Here is a 19053-nt window from a genome sequence, read left to right on the forward strand (position 1 = left end):
TGAAAAATTGCACTTTCCGTGGGGAAAATATTTCTAGGGATGTTTGTCTGCAAAATTATACTTGGTCATTAATTCTTGCATGTAGAATACTAAGCATAAGCTGGGGAAAAATGAGTCTCTCTGGACCAAAATAATGTTCACTCATCATCATCATCAGTCAGGTTGTATTAGTGGAAATAACGGCAAATGTATGTGTTCATAGTACTATTTACAAGGGTACTGAGTATGTGTGAGTAAGGTATGCGTGTTTGATGTGGGAGAAGTGTATCTATATGAAATTCTGAAATTATGAGTCTGTGTGCTCAGTCCTCCTCCATTGGAAGATTGTATTTAGTAGTAGTATACGGACAAGGTTTTCTTGTTGAAAAACAACCTTTCAAGGCAGCTGACTGAAAGTTTTGCACGTGGTCCATTGCTGCATTTGAGCCTCCACAAAACAGAAAATTGGTGGCAGCTAGTGTTAAAGTATAGAAAACTGGGCGAGTTGGTATGAATTCATTACGGAAAATTTCTCAGCTTGCACACAACAGACAAGAACGGGAGGAAAGGATGTGCTTGTTTGTCTTCTTTCCTCACGTCCTTGTCTGTTGTGTGCGCACAGAGAAATTTTCCGTAATGGTGGCAGCTCTTGAAATTTTAAAGGTGTACTGGACAAAAAAAATTTTAGAAGCTGAGAGAGCTTGTCATTGATTTGTGTGACCACACACACATCACCTACAAAATATCAACAGCAAATATACCTTAGAAGATAAAATAAATTTTAAAGTGTGTGTGAAACGCAGCATCTTGCACCATCAGCATCAACTTGGCAAGGTTGTAAACAAACAACCACTTTATGCCATGAGTCTCTGGACATAGTCGTCGTTGTCTCTGGACGGCAACAGTGAGAAAATTGAAAAGCATGTGGAATTCATGTAGCTAGCATAATAGATTAACTATCAACACGATGCCCGTGGCCAGCTGTGTTTACGTGCAGTTGTTCCTTGACCCGTCTTGCTGGTTGTTCGGTGAAACCGAAACTGCGACTGTGTGCTATAAAAATGACTCTAAATAATTAACTGTCGCATGCTAGAGCAATTCAGGTTTCTAACGGTGGTAAGTGGATAATTAGCTATTTACTTGTTGCATCAGAAAAAACAAGATACAAATTTTTGTCAGTACTCCTCCTGCACTGATATTGATGGACTCCTTTAAAGAAAGTGCTGGTAATATTTCCCACATACACATAAAGTTTTCCTTTTGTAAGCTACTGTATTTGGATTACCAAAGTTTTTCACCAAGCTCTGCCTGCAGTTGAGATCAAATTTTGTGCACGGGCTATGAAACAGCTCGGAACTGCATAGAAGATTGTAACTGAAACATCGAAGAGGAATACTTAGTAAATGATTAGAAAACTCGTCTTTCTTTTTTTTTCTGATCGAATAGAGAAAATTGATGAATCTATAGATTTTTGTGACAGTTTCAACTGCTTGAAACAGTCACAAAAAGTCACAGAAACAGTCACTGGTACATTTGGCTGGTCCCTGCTGAGCCATGACTACAAGAATCTAAAGCCTGTTTTTGATTGTAGTCAGAGAAAATGAGGCAGAGTTTTCCAGAGCAAAGTGAGGCTGCAAAGGAAACACGTACTTGTCTTTTGTCCCATACAAACCAAGTATGCAGTAGCCAACGTACTGTCATAACAACGGCAGATATGGAAAATTCTTGAACAGGAGTTTCGCTGGAGCTAACGTTTCGACAAGCAGACTTGTCTAGCAACTGCCTTTTCATATTTTCAAGCTTTCGTCTTCCCGTGAATCTGTGCTTTATTAAGAACTGCAGAGCCGCGTGACCAAAAGGTCTTGCAGATCTTGGTTTTACTTCCTAGTTGTAGCTGCAAGTGCCTCAGAGTGCTCCGAGCTTAACTACGGCATTGAAGAAAACAACAAAAATGGCGTGATCTGTTTTGAGCACTCTAATTCAGCCGGCTGAATGTAACATCAGAACTTTCTAGAATGCTTAAAAACATTGTGTTGAATGTATTATATGTATGACAAGACCATTGGATGTGAGGGATAGAGATGGATTCGGTTTGCATTTTGACTAAATTCAAAATACAAAACTGTAGATGTATGGAACATTTTCTTATAATAAAAGAATACTAAAATGTGAGGAGGCCTGTGGCTTCCCTAAGGCAACTAAGCGTTGCTTGATTTGATGATTAACAAAAAAGTGTGCAATTGAAATCAGAATTGTTGTTTCTTAGGTTGTCGCTATGGCAGTTAGTTGCCACTTCATTTCTTCATGTGTATTGTTTCCTTGCTTTCTGTAGTTCCTGCACAAGTTCCAGGCAGAGTGCAGGCGACGTGGCATTATACTCAAGTTGTTGCCTCGCTGCTTCACAAAGCGTCAGGAGAACAAGTCGCAGTACAACTTCCGTGAGCGCTGTATTTACTGGCATGTGGCTTGGGTCTTCCCTGCTGCTAATATCAAGGTCCATGAAAGCCAGAGGTGCGTTTTCAGCCCATATTTTTGTAGTGTGCCTGTATGCTCCATTTTATACACATTAAGTGATGGTACAAAGGCTAGAAATAGAAAGATTAGGCCAGAAGTAGGCCATTGCATGTGAAGGACACATGTATGCATTGTGTAAATAGATGAAATACATGGCTTGCACGTGACGTCACCATTGCTGCGGTCCTACTGCGGCGGCCATAATGGTGAACAGCCATACGTACCAGCTGTACGACTACAGTGTTCAGTACGACAGAGCTGACGGAGTCGCATTGCCACGGTCACTTTCTTTTTCGCGAGTCATGTATTGTGCATCGTGTCACTGGTTGGCACAAGGCAACCATTAAATGTGGCGTACTATTCAGAACTGATAAGGCAAGCGTGTTCTCGCTATGAAGAAAATGTGCGGTTGTGTGACAGAGTGGATCCCTACACGCTTCGACCTGGTACAGACACGACTTCGAACACCTCCGCCTTCCCAGAAGTGTCGCACGGCGACATCGTGAATTATTTGGTTTTCACACTAACCTTTTTACTCTGGGCGAAATAAAGGTGTACAAGTCAATGGAATCGCACAACTACATTACCAGCGGCTGGGTAAAGAGCCTGTCTGCAAGGAGCTTCGCGACCGTAAATTTGATCATGCTTGCAGAGATAAGTTGAATGGTTCATCAAATTGACCCATTCGGCAGCCCCGAGTTATCAAATAGCGATGCACGAACGCTGCTAAATCAATAAATGCTGATCTTTGTGCTTAGTTCTCATGCGAGTGCAGCGAGGTGCTCACGCGGCAGCGCGTTTTTCAATTGCATGTCCCCTTTGCTGTCCGTTTTGTCATAAACATAGATGGATGTATGTACGTGTGTGTGAACATAGTGCTGAAGGTTTTGTCACTGCATGCGGACTGGCATCGAGAGCAAGCCGCATTTGGCTTCATCAACACGCATCGGCCTCTGCTCGGCGCCGTTCGGCCTCCGCTTGCTGCTTTTTGTGACGCGACATGAGCGCATGCAGGCGTGCGCTCATGTCGCACAGCGCCTGCATGCTTGAAGCTGTAGCCGAGTCGTAGAGGTGGATATTCATGGTTCGTCCACTTTTAATCTTTTGCAGTTATCCTCAGTTTGATGTCATTGGCGTACGTTCACGTGGTATGGGTTGTGCTTTAAAATATGTGTTTCTGCGCTAATATGTAAGAACAGCACTGGTGCTTGTGTCCCTTCTTTACCTCTGTCCTTGTGTAACGCTGAATCCACTCGTCATGTTTAACAGAACCCAACTCGCCCAAATGTCAGTTTTTCTGTGTCGAGACGGCGCCTAGTCTGGGTTTGTCTCGTCGAACAATGCGGACGGCTTTCCTATGAACACAAGAGCATCTGCGTTAATTAGTGTCTTCATATCTCCTTTCTTTTTCGCTTGCCTACTATGAAATGCACTCCACACACACGAACGTTGGGGTTTTCTTCGTCGAAATATGCACGCCTTATATGCGCCAGCCAGGTCCTCCGATGGTTGGCGCTGGGCATTTTCGTACGCTCGCACTAGCCTTCAATAACCTTTGGTAATCGAAAGAAGCTCATACTAGTGGGCTGCTTCTTTCTTCCGCAGCTGTCGCTACCTACAACTGCGCAGAGTATAACCATAGTGGAGGGAGAAACTCGCCGGTGCGGTGAGGCAGTGCTGAACAAGGTCTAACCGCTGTTCACCAATATGGCCGACTCCTCCGAGCAGTGACGTCAAGTGACGTAGGTGTAAGCCATGTATAATAAGTCATAGTTTCATGTCGTAAAATATGACATATTTATTACACGGAAGGCATCGTAAAGCTGAACTTGTTCACGACCTAACAAATAAAGAGGCATGTTCGTTAACCAATGAAAAGGTACACACATTATTGCACAATGTTTTTATAATGCATCCATAAGTTACGAGGGTGTTGCCAGAAATTTATTTCAGGTAAGGAGGGGGGGGGATTCTCCTTTATGCATGTTTGTGTGTGTTTGTATATACGAACAATTAGACTAGACCTCAATATAATGAAGTTGGTACAACTGGAAATTTACGTGGTTATATCGAAACTTTGTTAAGTCAAAATTCGACCTTTTGTGCAATGTGTAGTTTTACACTGAAAGTGCCACAAGACTGTTCTAATGTGGCTCAATGAAAAAAAAAAAAAATGATTTTGACAATGTAAACAAATACAATTTTGTTGAAGTTGAGATCTAACTAGTTTAATTGATGTGATGCTATGCCGGAGAAGTCCTCTTCACAGAAGCTGTACGTCACGTGTAATGGCAAAAGAAATGCAAGTCCGACGCACTGTGCTAATATGGGTTAAATGAAGCTATCGTGTAGGCTCGTGCGAATATTCGAGCAGTTCGAATATTCGAACGAATATTACAGTATTCGAAATCGCTTCGAAACGAATTTAAATTATTCTAAATTTCGAAGTATTCGAAATGAACGAATAGACATATATAAACCGCATGTAACCCCTTGTAAAAGTGGTTTCACTGCAGTGGAGGGCTGCTATACCGTGAACACACCTTTCCAGGGGAAATGCGCACTGCCGCGAAGCCCCACTTCAAGGTTAAATGAACAAACTACCCTCACATCGATTCATCATTTTTTAAGTTTAAAAGCTTGTTATACCGGCTTATATGCTCTAAGTATAGTAAATTTTAAAACGTAACGTATTTTACAGGTTATCAGTTGCATTGTACCAAAAGTGAACTCCTGCTACTATTCAAAGTTGCTTCCACTTCCCTTTGAACCAAAAAGAATGACATTTGCACATGCCTTGTTTCAATTTTAAAAATATTGTGCAGGTTAGTTAGGTGATGACAAATATGCTCCATTGTTCTTTGTAATATGTGACATATACTATTCATATTTGATTCGAAATTATTCGACCAAATCACTATTTGCTTCGAACCTAAAATTTACTATTCACACAAGCCTACTATCGTGTCTGTTCTGTCACCACGACTCGTCAGCAGAAGCTTGGGTGTTGGCCAGAGGGGCGCAAGGTTGATGCTATCATGTTCACCAAACTGAATCACTTGCTCTCTGTTAGTTCAGTGAATGCGCAACACCAAAAGCTGTTGCATGCGACAAAAACAAACGAGCTACAGCCTAAAATTGCATGAAAGCAAGGCCTGAATTACAGCACCTCCATGTATGGCGGCCACATTTCTCTTTTGCGACATTGTGTGCCAAATTAAGAATCAAGCAAGACGCTTTTCGGCTTCACGAATTTCAGTCTGTTATACACTGGCTCAACAAAAGTTTTGCAAGTCAGTTTTCTTGTAGAACATCCATAAATTTTTCAGAGCTGATAGCGGTGCGGTTAGGTGGTAACAGTGAGCGATTCCAAAGAATATAGCTCTTCTGCAACCTGTTGCAGCAGTGTCCTTACCAAAAAGAAAAACACTTTCATTTGCGGTATAAATGAGCTTGTTCCAACTGCTTTCGTTGGGAATTTACCCAGTCTATTCTTCTCAGAGTTCAGAATAGTTTTTTTCGAGTGCTATTGTAGTGTGGGCTCTGCGATATCTCCAAACAGGCGATGACGTCTTTCTTTCTTGGCGGTAAGGATCGCTTGCAAGATACTAACCTTGTTGGCGACTTTCGTTCCCTAGACGATTATGATTGCTTGCAAGATAACTGAAAGCTTGTTGCGTTTATTGCCGCCACCTCTCTGGCTACTCGTGCTTGTTACTTGACACGCAGCAATAAAACACCAAATCGGGCGCTGACACATGGCACATACAGCGCAGAATATGAAACTATGCAGTGCGTAGAGACAATAGAGTAGTGCCACCGAATATACCTAAACATTATGGTGGTGCTGGTTCCTGCATATTGCGCATCAGTCGCATGCTCTTCCTGTCCGCCATGCTATCCACCACTCCGAAGGCTAGGGGAGCATTGCGGTGCACCCTTTCTCACAGCTACTGCCAGAAAACACGCTGCTTCAATATTGGGGCCCCCCTCTCTCTCGCATGGCGCGTGATTTGAAAAATGTGTTCACAAAAACCACGTGCACGTAGATCATATGGCCACTGGCACCAGCAGAAGTTTCATTCTATATTGCCGTAGTCTTCCTCTGGAACAGCAGTGAAACTTCGTTACATTGAAATCGTGGATAAACGCGCTTTGTTTTATTGAGGTTGAGAATACTACATGGTGTTCTATGGACACGAAATTATAAGAACTGAAATACTTTCTTATATTGAGGTATACAAAATTAAAAATTTCCAGGGGGAGGAGGGCCTATACTGCCAAAACCACCCTCTATGGCTACGAGGGGGTTTGGGGGTTGTAAATATGTAATTTAATTAATTCAAAGGAGAAACAGCTAATAACAAACAACTGTACTGCAAAATGTGCAAGTAAGACCTCTGTAACGGTGTTACCTGCATAGCATCTGCGTCATCGCAGGGATGCTACCACTGTGCTAAGTGCGCCATGGGGGAAGGAATACTAAGAAGAGGCCCTGACGTCACGTTCGTGAAGACTCCGCATCGCAAACACTCGCATCGCCTCCTAGCGAAGAAGCAGCTAAACATTTCGCGATTTCCGTCGCATTGTTTGCAAGCGCATGTGCACATCGAGCGAGTCGCGAAACTTTGCCAGTTTATTTTTTTTCGCCATGCAAGCAGCGCAGTTGATTCGCGTATGCTGCTCCATCTGGGTGTTTCTTAGGAAAGCTACGCAATGTCCAGCTGTTGCGTATACCTAGTGCTCATCGTATGCACTGCGGAAAGTGCCGGGTGTCACTTTTCATGTGTACGTATACGTTCGCTTCATTGCTGATCACTAATGTATGGTATTTGCATGCGAAGCTCTCGGATGTGCGCTCTGTTCCTTCTTACTCATTGTGTCAACTCGAAACACACGTGAACTTTTGTTTTTGGCGTCTGACGCGCTGTACATAACATGCGCCGAAGGCATCGTATTGCGTTTTTTAGGAGCTGTGTCGTTCATACGGAAGGGCAATAAACTTTTGTTCTTATCGGACTACGTGATGTATGTATTGTGCGGTGTGCGCTCGCAGCATGCTAGCAGCTGTGTGTGCACTGTAATTACAAACTATACGTGCATGGTCGCGTATACAATACAGCGGTGTCCTCTTTTCGACGTGTAGTTACATCAACTACTAGGTTGACGTTGCGCCGAATAGCTACTATGCTCACTCCATATATACGAGCAAAGAACCGCTAATCGGCCAGTAGATCAGGAAATCGGGCTATGAGAAAGGAAAAGAAAGGCCTAATGCCCAGCAGAACGCGTAAGTCACTGCCAGGTGAGTTCGAGTACGATGATGTAGGGGCTGAATGTTTTTGATTACGGCACGTACCGGTACTTTCTGTACTGTTGCACAAAAACGCTCAACGAAAAATTTCAGCACACAGCGCTCAGGCCTGCCACGCACGAACAGCCTGGTAAACGTCTTCTTGCAACATTTTACTGCATGCAAACCGCACAATGCGCTCAAAGTTTACACCGGGACTACAAATCTGTGCAGAAGCGAACCAGCGCGGAGAGCACGCCACGGGGCGTCTACTGTTTTGTTTGCCTCATAAATTTGACATCACTTCCGCCATGCATTGGGATACGATAGGGCCTCTCCTGAGTTTTCCTTCCTCCATGAAGTGCACCCACTCTCTGTTAAAGGGTATGCTCTGGCTTTCAGAAACAAAACTAACTCTTTGAGCATGCTTCCTCTGTAGGTATCATCTGTGGTGGTCATAGCGTATTGAACCGAAGAAAATACTGGTTCAGTTCAAGTTTGGGTCTGGTGAAATTTTGGTTTGGGGCAATAACTGGTTCACAAACTGGTTCGGCATAGTTATCTTTATCTTTGACATGCCGTACAGTGTTATTTGAGTGGGGTAAGCTGGATCACTTCACGCAGCACAGCTAAAGCAACTGCACTTGTAAGTTCACCATGACTTCTGTTTTGTGATTTCCGTTTATTTTATTTTCCATGTCAAGCATGTAGCATGTCCACAAGTTTTGTCGAGTGGTGTAAGAAATTGGCCCATATGTGAATTAGAACAGTGATTGATATTTTTACTTTTACATACTTACTAATGAAATTTCTGCTCTGAAGAAATATACTTGTTTGGGGGAGAGTGTTTATGTCACCTGTATTTGACAGCTGGTGCAACAAACAGATGTCCCACAGAGCATTATGAACACTATTTTGCATGTTACTACTGTCATCGCGCCTTAGTCAAGGGAAACTGATTCTTTTTGATGTGGCAGAATTTGTAGCGTCTGACCATTTGTCTACGAGAGGTTTCATGTAATGAAAAGCTGAGTGTAAAAAGGTTTTGTTGCTTATTCTTTCTCATTTTTATGAGATTAGTAGTTTGGCTGGTACCTTTTCATTGCAGTAGTACTTTCCATAGAAATCCTGTCCTGCAATGTCACCTGCGTGAAACACTAGGAGTGCTTATTTATTTATTTTCTGCCATGCAGGGTGCACGAGAAGGAAAGCCTGGCAAAGTGCCTTGAGAAGCACCTAACCTTAGAAACATGTCGGCCAGAGTTGAGGGGCCCACTGCAACCTTACATAGCAGCTGGAATGCAGGGCGTCTCCATCCTCCTGTCCGTTGAAGGAAAACCGGCTGCCGACAAGTGGTGGGTCCCACACTGCTGTTTGTGGCGCATCTATACTGTTCAAAGTAGTGCGAATTCGGGCTTGTTGGTTCATGGTCTTTCACTTGTATAGCAACTCGAGGGGAACATGCACAAAATGAAGAACGAGCCTACACACAAAGCACTTTGTGTTGTCTCATTCCTCTGCAACAGCAGAACTCCTGTGAGCGAAATCCCAGATTGACATCGACTCACTCGCGAATGTTCACTTTTGTTCGAATATGTTTAGAACATCCATTCTTGTTGTATTGCATACAATTCCCTTTCTACATTACAATCAATCCTCGATTGAACACGGATATGACGAATTATCGGTTATAACGAAGTAGATTACCGTATTTACTCGATTCTACCGCGCCCTCGATTGTAACGCGCACCCGTTTTCCGCGACCAAAAAAAAAAAAGTAATACATCGATTGTAACGCGCACCCATTTTTCGTGAGAGAAAAGAACAAAAAAAGTCCGTAGTCAAACTTCGCACATTCAGAAGAACAAGTATTTGGGTTTTAAAGAACTGAAGTTTCAAAAAAGTAAAACACAAAGTCAAAAAGCGGGCCTTGCCGCTAAAACTGTCGCTACTACGGCGGCCATACGAGTCGCGTAATGGATCAGTCCTCGTCGCTGTCGGACAACTCCTTGTCGCTGTCAGCATTCTTCGATTTTTGGAAACCGGCCCTGCTTTGGTCCACTGAAACCTTTTCGTGAAGCTTTGCTGTAAAAAATCTTCTGCTTCTGTTTGCGCCAGTCTCGCACGCACGTTTCGGGAACTCCGAACTATATCCGAACGACCGCGATGCGGCCCGATTTCCGTCCGTCTCTCTGCACATGTAATAACTATTCTTTTAAATGCGGCATCGTGGTACACTCGTCGAGTATTTGGAGTCGGCACTTCGATGCCGTCGATGCGAACACAGAACGGGATGACAATCTCCTCGGCACACGTACGAACTGAAAAAATGGCAGAAATGGCCAAGGCGCGTAGGAGGCGGCCATTTTGAAATGTTGATGGCAATACGATAACCGAGTTTTTTTTTTTTTTCGGTACTCGATTCAACGCGCATGCGATTTTTGGACTCGTTTTTCCGGAAAAAGGGTGCGCGTTAGATTCGAGTAAATACGGTAAGAACAGCCTCGGTAATAGACACAGTGATTCGAAAATATGTTTATACAGTATAACCTCGTTAATTCGGACCTCAAGGGAGTGAAAAAAATGTCCGAATTATCCGAATGTCGAATTAACGAATGCATAACAAAAACGCACAATTTCAATTCCTTTATCGCATACCTTTATTTTGAGAAGTAGTCCGTGATGCTCGTTTGTTTTTTTGTGGACAGCTGGGCGGCAAGGACTAGTTTGCGGGCATGTGACAAACCCTCTAGCACAAGAGTATTGCCTGGGACATCGTAACCAAACTCCTCTAGAATGACGAGAGCGTCCGCGGCTTCTTTTGCGGTATGACGCACCGGGCGTAGTTCATCGCACGGGTCTTCGTCGTACACCTCATCCGTCTCACCGATACCTTGAAGGAATCTATGTTCATTCGTAGAGCGTACCTCTCTGCTTGCGGGCATATAAGTGGTCCACTCAACGGCAGCTTCGACTCGCGTGCAGTAACGATCCACTGCAACAGCGCTTCCTCCAGTTGTGGGTGGGCTGCGGTGCGCAGTTGCTTTCGTCTGGCGTGAAATTTCTCGCCCTCAAACGCTTCCATTATTTGAGCCTTGTTTTTCACGTACGTCGATAGCGTGCTTCTTCTTACGTCGAACTGACCCATCACCTCTTATCTGGAAGCACCGTCTTTGAGTGCCTTTAGTATCTTCACTTTAGTTGCCAAGTCCTTCGCCGCATACTTCGCGCATTTCGCCGGTTCCGACATCGCGGCAGGGTGATATATCACACCACTACTCTGGCCCGACCACCACCTTGCGCACCGACACTTCCGATACGCCGAACAATGCACCGAAGAGGGGGGAAAAAGCACAACCGACGTCTGCAGGTCCGCACGCTTACCGTCGGAGGCCTTTTTTCTTTGTTATTCGTTCTCCGCCGATGATGATGATAAAACTGTGGCTTTCCCTTTGCATCGGGTGGTCGCAAAAAAATTTTGCATCCTAGCCTTCAATTACAAATGAAAAGAAATGCGTGATCCAAAACGCCACCTTGCATCCCCTTTCATAAGTTTACGAAAAAAAATGTGGTTTTCCTTGGCCTCCGCAATCGGCATTGACAGCGCACCGTTGCTGCTGGAGCCCATCTCGAATACCATAAGTTTGCACATGTGTGGCAAAGAAAATGCAATGAGATAAATATTATGGCCTCCGAGACGCAGTTTCAGTTTCAGTTTCGCCGTCTTTGGCTTGCCTCCGGTCCGAATTAACCAGTGCGCGTGCAATTTTGCATCGAATTAGCGAATGTTTGTTGCCATAGGGCTATGAACATTTTTGAAGGGAGGGTGTGGGAATGACGAATTATTCGAATTTTTGAATTAACGGGGGCTGAATTAACGAGATTCTACTGTAACGAATTTTCGGGTATAGCGATGTTGTTTTTGTGTCAAATGTGACCTTCTTATAATGAGGTTTAAGTGTATTGCTATATGTTGACTTCCTTTGTAACACCCTCAGTTTAGGAAAAATCTTGAAGTTGACTGTATTATAGTATAGAGTGAAATCCAGTCCCAGATGAAGTAGAACATGGCTGCCGATTCGGTGCATAACATCTTTTACCCATGTAGCCCCCATACAACTAAAAGTGGCTTACATGCTGGTTTTCCACTTGCTGTTACACATTATGAAAGTGTTCAAAATTGCAGAACACCTGGCACAGGTACGTGTAATGTTGCATGTAAATGACACAGACAGAAGTAAGGAACGAAGATATACACATTGTGCTGTGTGCATAGTATTTTCATTTTTTGCTTGTCATTGTTTTTTACGCAGAAGATTACACATACCAGAGGCACAGCACCAGGCCCAAGTATAGCAACCCAAGTGAATACACCTCTAAGAGCACCTCCACCATGGAGAAAGTGCGCGATTTTTGTTTGGCTGACATTTTGCTGATAGGTTTAATCTGTTATTTCCGTCTGTTCAGTTGTGTGTGGCCAGAGTGTAAGTTAATTCAGTAAATAATTCTGAACCCATCACCTGAAATTTGTGATACCTAGACAAGGTTTTCCCTAGGTGTGCATTTCTTTAGTCATAACTAATCAGCAGCCCTTATGATGTCATACCAGCTGCACTTATTATGTGCAGCATATTGTGAACATCCCTGTTGAATGTCAGGTTTCTGTGCGCTCACTGCTCCCAGAGCCATTTTGTTTGGAAATGAAACAAACTGTTTGAGAAAAGGGCACCATTAAAAAATATCTGTTAAAAAAATTGTTTCTGTAGTGGAGGATGGAAGAAGGAGCTGTAAAAAACTGGGCCATTTTATGTAGTATGTTCATGGCCTAAACTGCTGTCAGAATAGGTAAGGAAATGTGGACAAGTGCACTTGTGGTGTTGGATTTTTCGTATTTGTCCATGAATTAAATAAACTGAATGCCTTTGCAGCAAGTTCAATTTGTAGGTTTTTGAAATTAGGAACAACTTTGTAAACATTTCCATTGACCCGTTGTGCAACTGGACGGTTGCTTTTAAAGGAACACAGGATGTGCATTGTTTATCAAATGAAGGTTTGTTCAGGAAAATGTGCTAAAATATGACAGCCTTGATACAAATCAATTTTAACGTTTCCCAGCGCACCACAGAGAAGGGGGTGCCACTGTTAGTCCCTTCCACACAGTGCACCTCTTAGATATGATTTGGTTAGAACCACCTGAGTGAATTTTATCCGTACTGGCCAATTTGATTATGAAAATCATCTGATTTGCTCTGCAAGTACAGTCATGGACAAATTAAGTGTAAACAAGAAGTTGCAAAGTGGAAAATCTTCTGCTAGTAATAGCTTGAGAGCACAATATCGTAATTTTGTGGTTGCAAAAGATTGCTTAGGCCCCACATTAAATGTGCAAGGCAAAGTCATGCAGAACTGTACCAGTAAAAACGAAGGAATGAGTTCTAGTTAGCCCTAACTTATTCATATTTCAATTGTCCATGACTGTACGTGCCAGTAGTATATATACAAAGTGAGAAATGTTTATACAGAATTGTGCTTTATAGTTGCAAAGCCCAGCGGCTTGATCACAGGCCATGCTTGTGTGAATATGTTTTAACGCGATAGCGTTAGAGAGCTCGTTTCGCAGAAATATCGCTGTCAGTGTCGGCGTCGCTTGTGAGCGAAAAATCGTCCGTGACCGAAAAATCAAGGAAGATGCAAATAAAATAAACAATAAAAATTTTCGGTCTCATTGAGGATCAAACCCGGGCCATTAGCGTGGCAAGCAGGTGCCCTACTACAAAGCCACAGTGTTGCTTGCAACTGCTTCGGGAAAAACACTACATAAATGCCATGTAGTGGAAGGAGTCTCCTTAACGCAGTTTGTTCGACAGGTGTCACGACGAAAATGAGCCCATTCAGCGATTTGTAGGCGCATTGGCGAGGCCGTCAAACTACGTTTTTTGCGCGACACCATGCTTCGAAAAAAACCGGGATAGTGCAGCCATCGCCGCTAAAAACACACATGAACTTTCAAACAGTTCAAAAAATGGACAACTATGTCCATCTAGTGGAAAACATATCAAGCCAACGCCTCCTCAGGCATTGGTCAAGCAAACAGCAAGCATTAGATAATGTGCTGCCATCTGTGAGGCATTGTGAGAAATATGTCTCGACTCTAGCGCAGGGAAGTTCTTTAGATCGAAAACCTGTACCATTACTATAGATATATAGCGCACGTGCACGTGTGTGTCTTTGTGCGTGTGTATGTAACAACAAACATTAAAGGGACACTAAAAGCAAATATTAAGTCAACGTTGATTGCTGAAATAGCGGTCCATAAACCTCGTAGTGCTACTTTTATGCCAAGGAAGTGCTTGTTTTGAAATAAAATCACGTTTTAGTGGTCCGCATCGCATTAGCGCACTTCAAATCACCCGCCTGAAATCAGACTTTCATACGTCACTGCTGCCGTGCCCAACGTTGCCCGCCTTTACTGCGCGGCCGCCGACACTACTGGCAGCAGAGTGAAAGTAGCGGGACCCACAGCAGCAACAACGGCCATCGAAGCCATCGAAGCTTGCCGCAATCGCCGCAATGGATGCGGACGGAGAACTTGACAACGAGACATTGGCTCGCTACGCTGGGCTCCAATTCAGCGACTTGAGCCTCGATGAACGCGGTATGCTGCTGAGGGCTCGTACTGCCGGCATCGTTGCATGCGGCATTTTGTCGAACTTTCTGTCAGAGCGACTTTCACAAGCGTGCAAAACATGCAGCAGTACGCGATACCGAAACTACCACTGAGACGCGACAGCATGAGTGAAGCAGGGCGCCGGGCAAAGCGCAGTTCGGCGAAAATGGAACCATTGAACCACGTGCGCCGTTCCCCATGGCAACGCCACAGAGGTTTTTTTTTTCCATGAATCAAACAGAAACAAACAAACAGCATTTTATTACGTCTTTTGATGCACGGAAGGTTCTTTTTTTATTGCTGCCAGTTTGATTACTAGTGATTTATTGTAGGCAGACTCTCATAAGTCATCGGGATCACTTCGATAATGTCCCACTCGTGGCGCTCATCATGTGATACATTTAGCTTAATTTCTCGGTAAGTAGGGCACTGCTGTTGATAATATTGCCGTTTTATACGTTGTCATACATTGAGCTTTCACTCTGACATAAATTGTTATTTGCCTTTAGTGTCCCTTTAATAAGTATGCACTTAGTGGTTAAAATGCGCACTAGGGGCCGGATTTCGCTATCGCATTGAACTCTTAAAGGCGAAGCTTAAGGGTTGCCCAATTTTTTCCTCTCTCAGGTATAAATTTTTATTGTTCTGATTGCAAAGAAAAATGCTTTTTTATCCAAGTATTATCCAATTAAATTAGTTCAAGCTACGGTAGTCTTTGTGCATAGTATTGTGCTTTGGAATACTACCGTTACTTTTAGTAATGAGTCTGCAGCATAATGAGTGTCTCATTATGCTGCAGCATTGCATTGATCTTTAGCAATTGGGCAACAATGTTATAAAAAAGAGTAAATATATTGGCGGTGGTTGAAAATAGATAATGTTTGATTTGCCATTTGTTTTCTATTTCAGCTATTACAACCTAGACTTGTCAGTGAGCCTGGAGGCCTGCCTGAAAGGAAAAGTCGTTGTGGAATACCCAACTTTCACGGTTGTTCTCACAGAAGACTTGTCTCAGTTCAACCTCATTAGTCCAGGTTAGTGAGATTGACTTTTCGATACTGTCTTTTGGAAGTGCACAAAATGTAAATTGTGCACATTTCATGTGTTAAGTTGCGTGGATGGCACTAGATGGTGCGATTTAAACAGAAAGTGATTTTTGCTTTAGTGGCTTTCTGTAAACTGAAGTCATCTCATGGCGCGCCATTGAAGTGGCTGGCTTTAAAGCATTACATGTGACAAGGTGGTCGACCTTGTCACATGTACAGAATATATTTCATTCACTGCTCAGTGTATGTCTAGCAGACAGTAGTGATGAGGTAAGTTTTGCTATGCAAGTATAGGCCATGGTGGCGCAAAATTGCGAGCGGAAGCATTTGTGTCAGGCTGTTTCAAGCATTCTTGAAGGCCATGCAGTCTTGGAGGTCGTCCCTTACAATGCTTAGCTGCTTCAAACTCCGAGGCCATGCCACGCTGCAGTGAGTGTGAAGGAAATAAGTGGGCTGCTGCTTGTGCACGGCAGGAGTTTTGAACTGCCATGTTGAACTGCATGGGAATTTTTTTGTTTTAGGAGGTGAAATTAGTTAATTAATCCATTGGCAGGTTGTGTGGCAAGTCCATTGCAGTTTGGTGATCTTAATTCATTAAACATAGGTCTAAAATACTTTTATCTCTGTCGTAATTTCAAAAGGAATTTCGTTTGTTCTCTTGTGTACCCTTGGTTAATGTAAGCACATTTGTTGATCAAGGGAGGGGACATTAGCCTTGGGGACAAATTATGAAAAAATCGATTTTTTGAACATGTTTTTTTTTTGTCACATCTGGGGTTGAGATTTCGGCCACAATAGCAAAAATTGCAGGACGCTTGAGCTTCACCTTCAAGAGTGGAACAAAGTAGCGAAATTGGGCCCCGTTCACATTGTCTTCTAATTCGTTTGCCACACTTGGCTTCTTAATGGACACCTCAACCATGTCGCGAGAAAAGGAACGTTTGTGCAAATACCTAACATTGGCCATTTCAAACTCTCCTGAATGCCTACTGCAAGTAGTGGTGAAGTGCCCACTACGCCATAAATAATTATTTTGTGAATAAGTGAAGTACCCATGACGTGTCCATAGGCAATATGCGCACCTATGCAGCTGTGCAAATTGTTGATGCTATGGCTGATGCTGATGACGACAATCAGTTATGCCCGAGCACTTTGTAATGGGTGGGCCTTTAAACCACACGCTCGTTGCGCAATTAATGTGGTGTGACGCCTGGTGCGATTGTATGCTTTTGCGACGCAATATTACGTGTGAACGTGAATCTTTGCACAACTTGACGCCTGTATGGAGTCTTTTTCCCGAAGCAGTTTTAAGTTCTGGTGTGGCTCTGTGGTAGCACACCTTACTGCCATATGGAATGCCTGGGTTTGATTCTGGCTTGAACCCCTTAGTTTTATTTTTTGCATCCATCGCAGTTTTTCACTCATGGACATGTCGATTTTTTCCACACAGCGTCGCCGGTGCAACATAGGAATTTCTTCGACATGGGCTCTTTAACACTATCATTTTGATATACACCACGAAGACAGCATACAGTAAAAGCTTGGTAATTTTAACTTGGTTATTTTGAAATCCTACTTAATTGAAAGAATTTCTTCGGTCCCGCATTTTTAAGAGTGGTCATGAACCACACCTTGGGCTTGGTGAGAAACACATCCTACGTAACACATCTCACTGCTACGAACAGCTCAGCCAAATCTTGCAGCCCTGTGCCGCAAGGAGAATTTAGAAGTGGAGCACGAAGTTACCATTTTCTCAAGCACACTCTCTTCATATAGAGGCTGATACGCTCTCTTTTGAGGGCTGTCATACACCAGATTTTTCATCACACAACAGATTGCTGCTATTGGCCGATTGGCATTTCGATCAGATGCGCTTCTTGCCACGGGATGTCATACGTGCCTGTGCCGCGCTCCATGTAGTGTGCTAACATTACACAGTAGCCACAATTGTGCACACGAATTGCAGCGGGAGAGAGCGACTGCATTTCATCATGCACGCTCAAGGTGATGACGTATGCTAATGTAACTTCTTTCCCCCATGCCATCTCTCCCTGTGTAGCTTCCAGCGTGCTCGTCGGGACGAATGTGCTTAAAGCGTACGGCATATTTGTATGTTCTTGACGAATTTGAGAAATTTGTGTGGCAATCGATTTGTGAGGCAATAAAACGTTACTGAGGTCATTCGATGATTACTTGGAAGTGGTTAGGACCCTTTAATATAAATTTGGCTGGATAATGTGAAGTGACAGCATGCACCAGCCCAGTTAATTTGAAGAGTTTAGGCACTATGTGGCGATTTGCAATCACGATTTTGTCGTAAACCCGGGGGGAAAATGGCCCTTTTGCACCACGAGGCAGTGGCACATGGTGATGTTGATGATTGGTAGGTGAGGCACTCCAGCCTCTTTGCTGCTAGTGCAAAAAAAAAAAAAAGAGGATGAATAGATAGAGAAGAGAAAGTATGGTTGATAGTACACCTCACTAACAGCTGAAATGTGGACCTGCAGAGAATACTTGCTTCACTGCAACACAGCAGTGACACATGAGCAGTGGGTCATGATCTCGCTGCAAGTGCAAAATGGAAGTTAAAGAATATTGCATTGGAACAGAAGCAGCTATCACAAAGGCCGTCACACTAGGTGCTCAGAGTCTCATGATATCGAAGATGAAGATCCTTTCACTGCTGTAATGAAATTTGGTTGCATACATGGCTGCATATGGGATTACTGCGAGCCGTAACGATGTGTTGTACTTTCCATGTTTTATGTTTTATACCTCATCAGTCATATATTGCAGTAAAGGGCAGCAATGGATATAACAAATGAATGGATATAACAAAATAGTTTCGGTAATCCCTTCAACTGCGTTACCAGAGGCGCGAGTGTATTGCCGCAGTTGTTTAGTATTAATGTATGTCTCTTTATCTTTCAGAGCCATCTGGAAGTCATGGTGGCACAAATTTGCCTGCTTTTTTCAATACAGATAGTTTGGCTGGGTGTGAGAATGAATGAAAGTGCAAATGGACATCAACACATCTAGGCTGTCTCCCTGTTAAAGAGTCATGTAAAAATGTATAATAAAAGCTAATGCAAGTGTACCTTAAAGAAGGCATGACCTAGTCTTTCTCTCACATTTTCCTGGCGTTTTCTATCCTATCTTTTCACTTCCTTTGCCTGAAACTATCCTGTTGGAGGAGCTTTTTTTTTGCATCATGTATGAGTGATACCCACATCTGCGGTGCATGTTGGCAGTAGTGTACACACACACACACATTCACTTAAAAAAAGGAAGGGAGGTGTTGGAAATAAAGCACTTCGTGAGTGGGTTTGCAAGATCATTACCACAGTGATGGAACAGCTGCACTGGATTGCACCAAAAGTAAGCCTTTGTGCGATCAAGCTACAGAATGGCATTTTGACAAAAAATTGCACCCATACTGCACTAAAGCATAGCTACCAACATTCTAGAATTTTGCATAATAATTGTGAATTTGGGCTCATTCTATGATTTTGCTAATGTTGCATCAAATTTTAAGAAAACTGAAGTTCTGCTTC

General features: G+C 43.2%; 1 protein-coding gene across 1 annotated transcript in view; it reads left to right on the forward strand.

Annotated features, from left to right (window-relative positions):
• The window catches only part of LOC119395972 (box C/D snoRNA protein 1), a 32245-nt gene extending 13642 nt beyond the window's left edge, over positions 1–18603 (forward strand). The window contains exons 3-6 of the mRNA XM_037663003.2: positions 2312–2490; positions 8980–9141; positions 15363–15487; positions 18431–18603. Of these exons, the coding sequence (XP_037518931.1) occupies positions 2312–2490; positions 8980–9141; positions 15363–15487; positions 18431–18510 (546 nt within the window). The 3' untranslated portion in view covers positions 18511–18603. The remainder of the gene's footprint in view (positions 1–2311; positions 2491–8979; positions 9142–15362; positions 15488–18430) is intronic.
• The last annotated feature ends 450 nt before the right edge of the window (positions 18604–19053 follow it).

This window comes from Rhipicephalus sanguineus, chromosome 1, assembly GCF_013339695.2.
Source record: "Rhipicephalus sanguineus isolate Rsan-2018 chromosome 1, BIME_Rsan_1.4, whole genome shotgun sequence".
In the NCBI taxonomy this organism is placed as follows: Eukaryota; Metazoa; Arthropoda; class Arachnida; order Ixodida; family Ixodidae; genus Rhipicephalus; species Rhipicephalus sanguineus.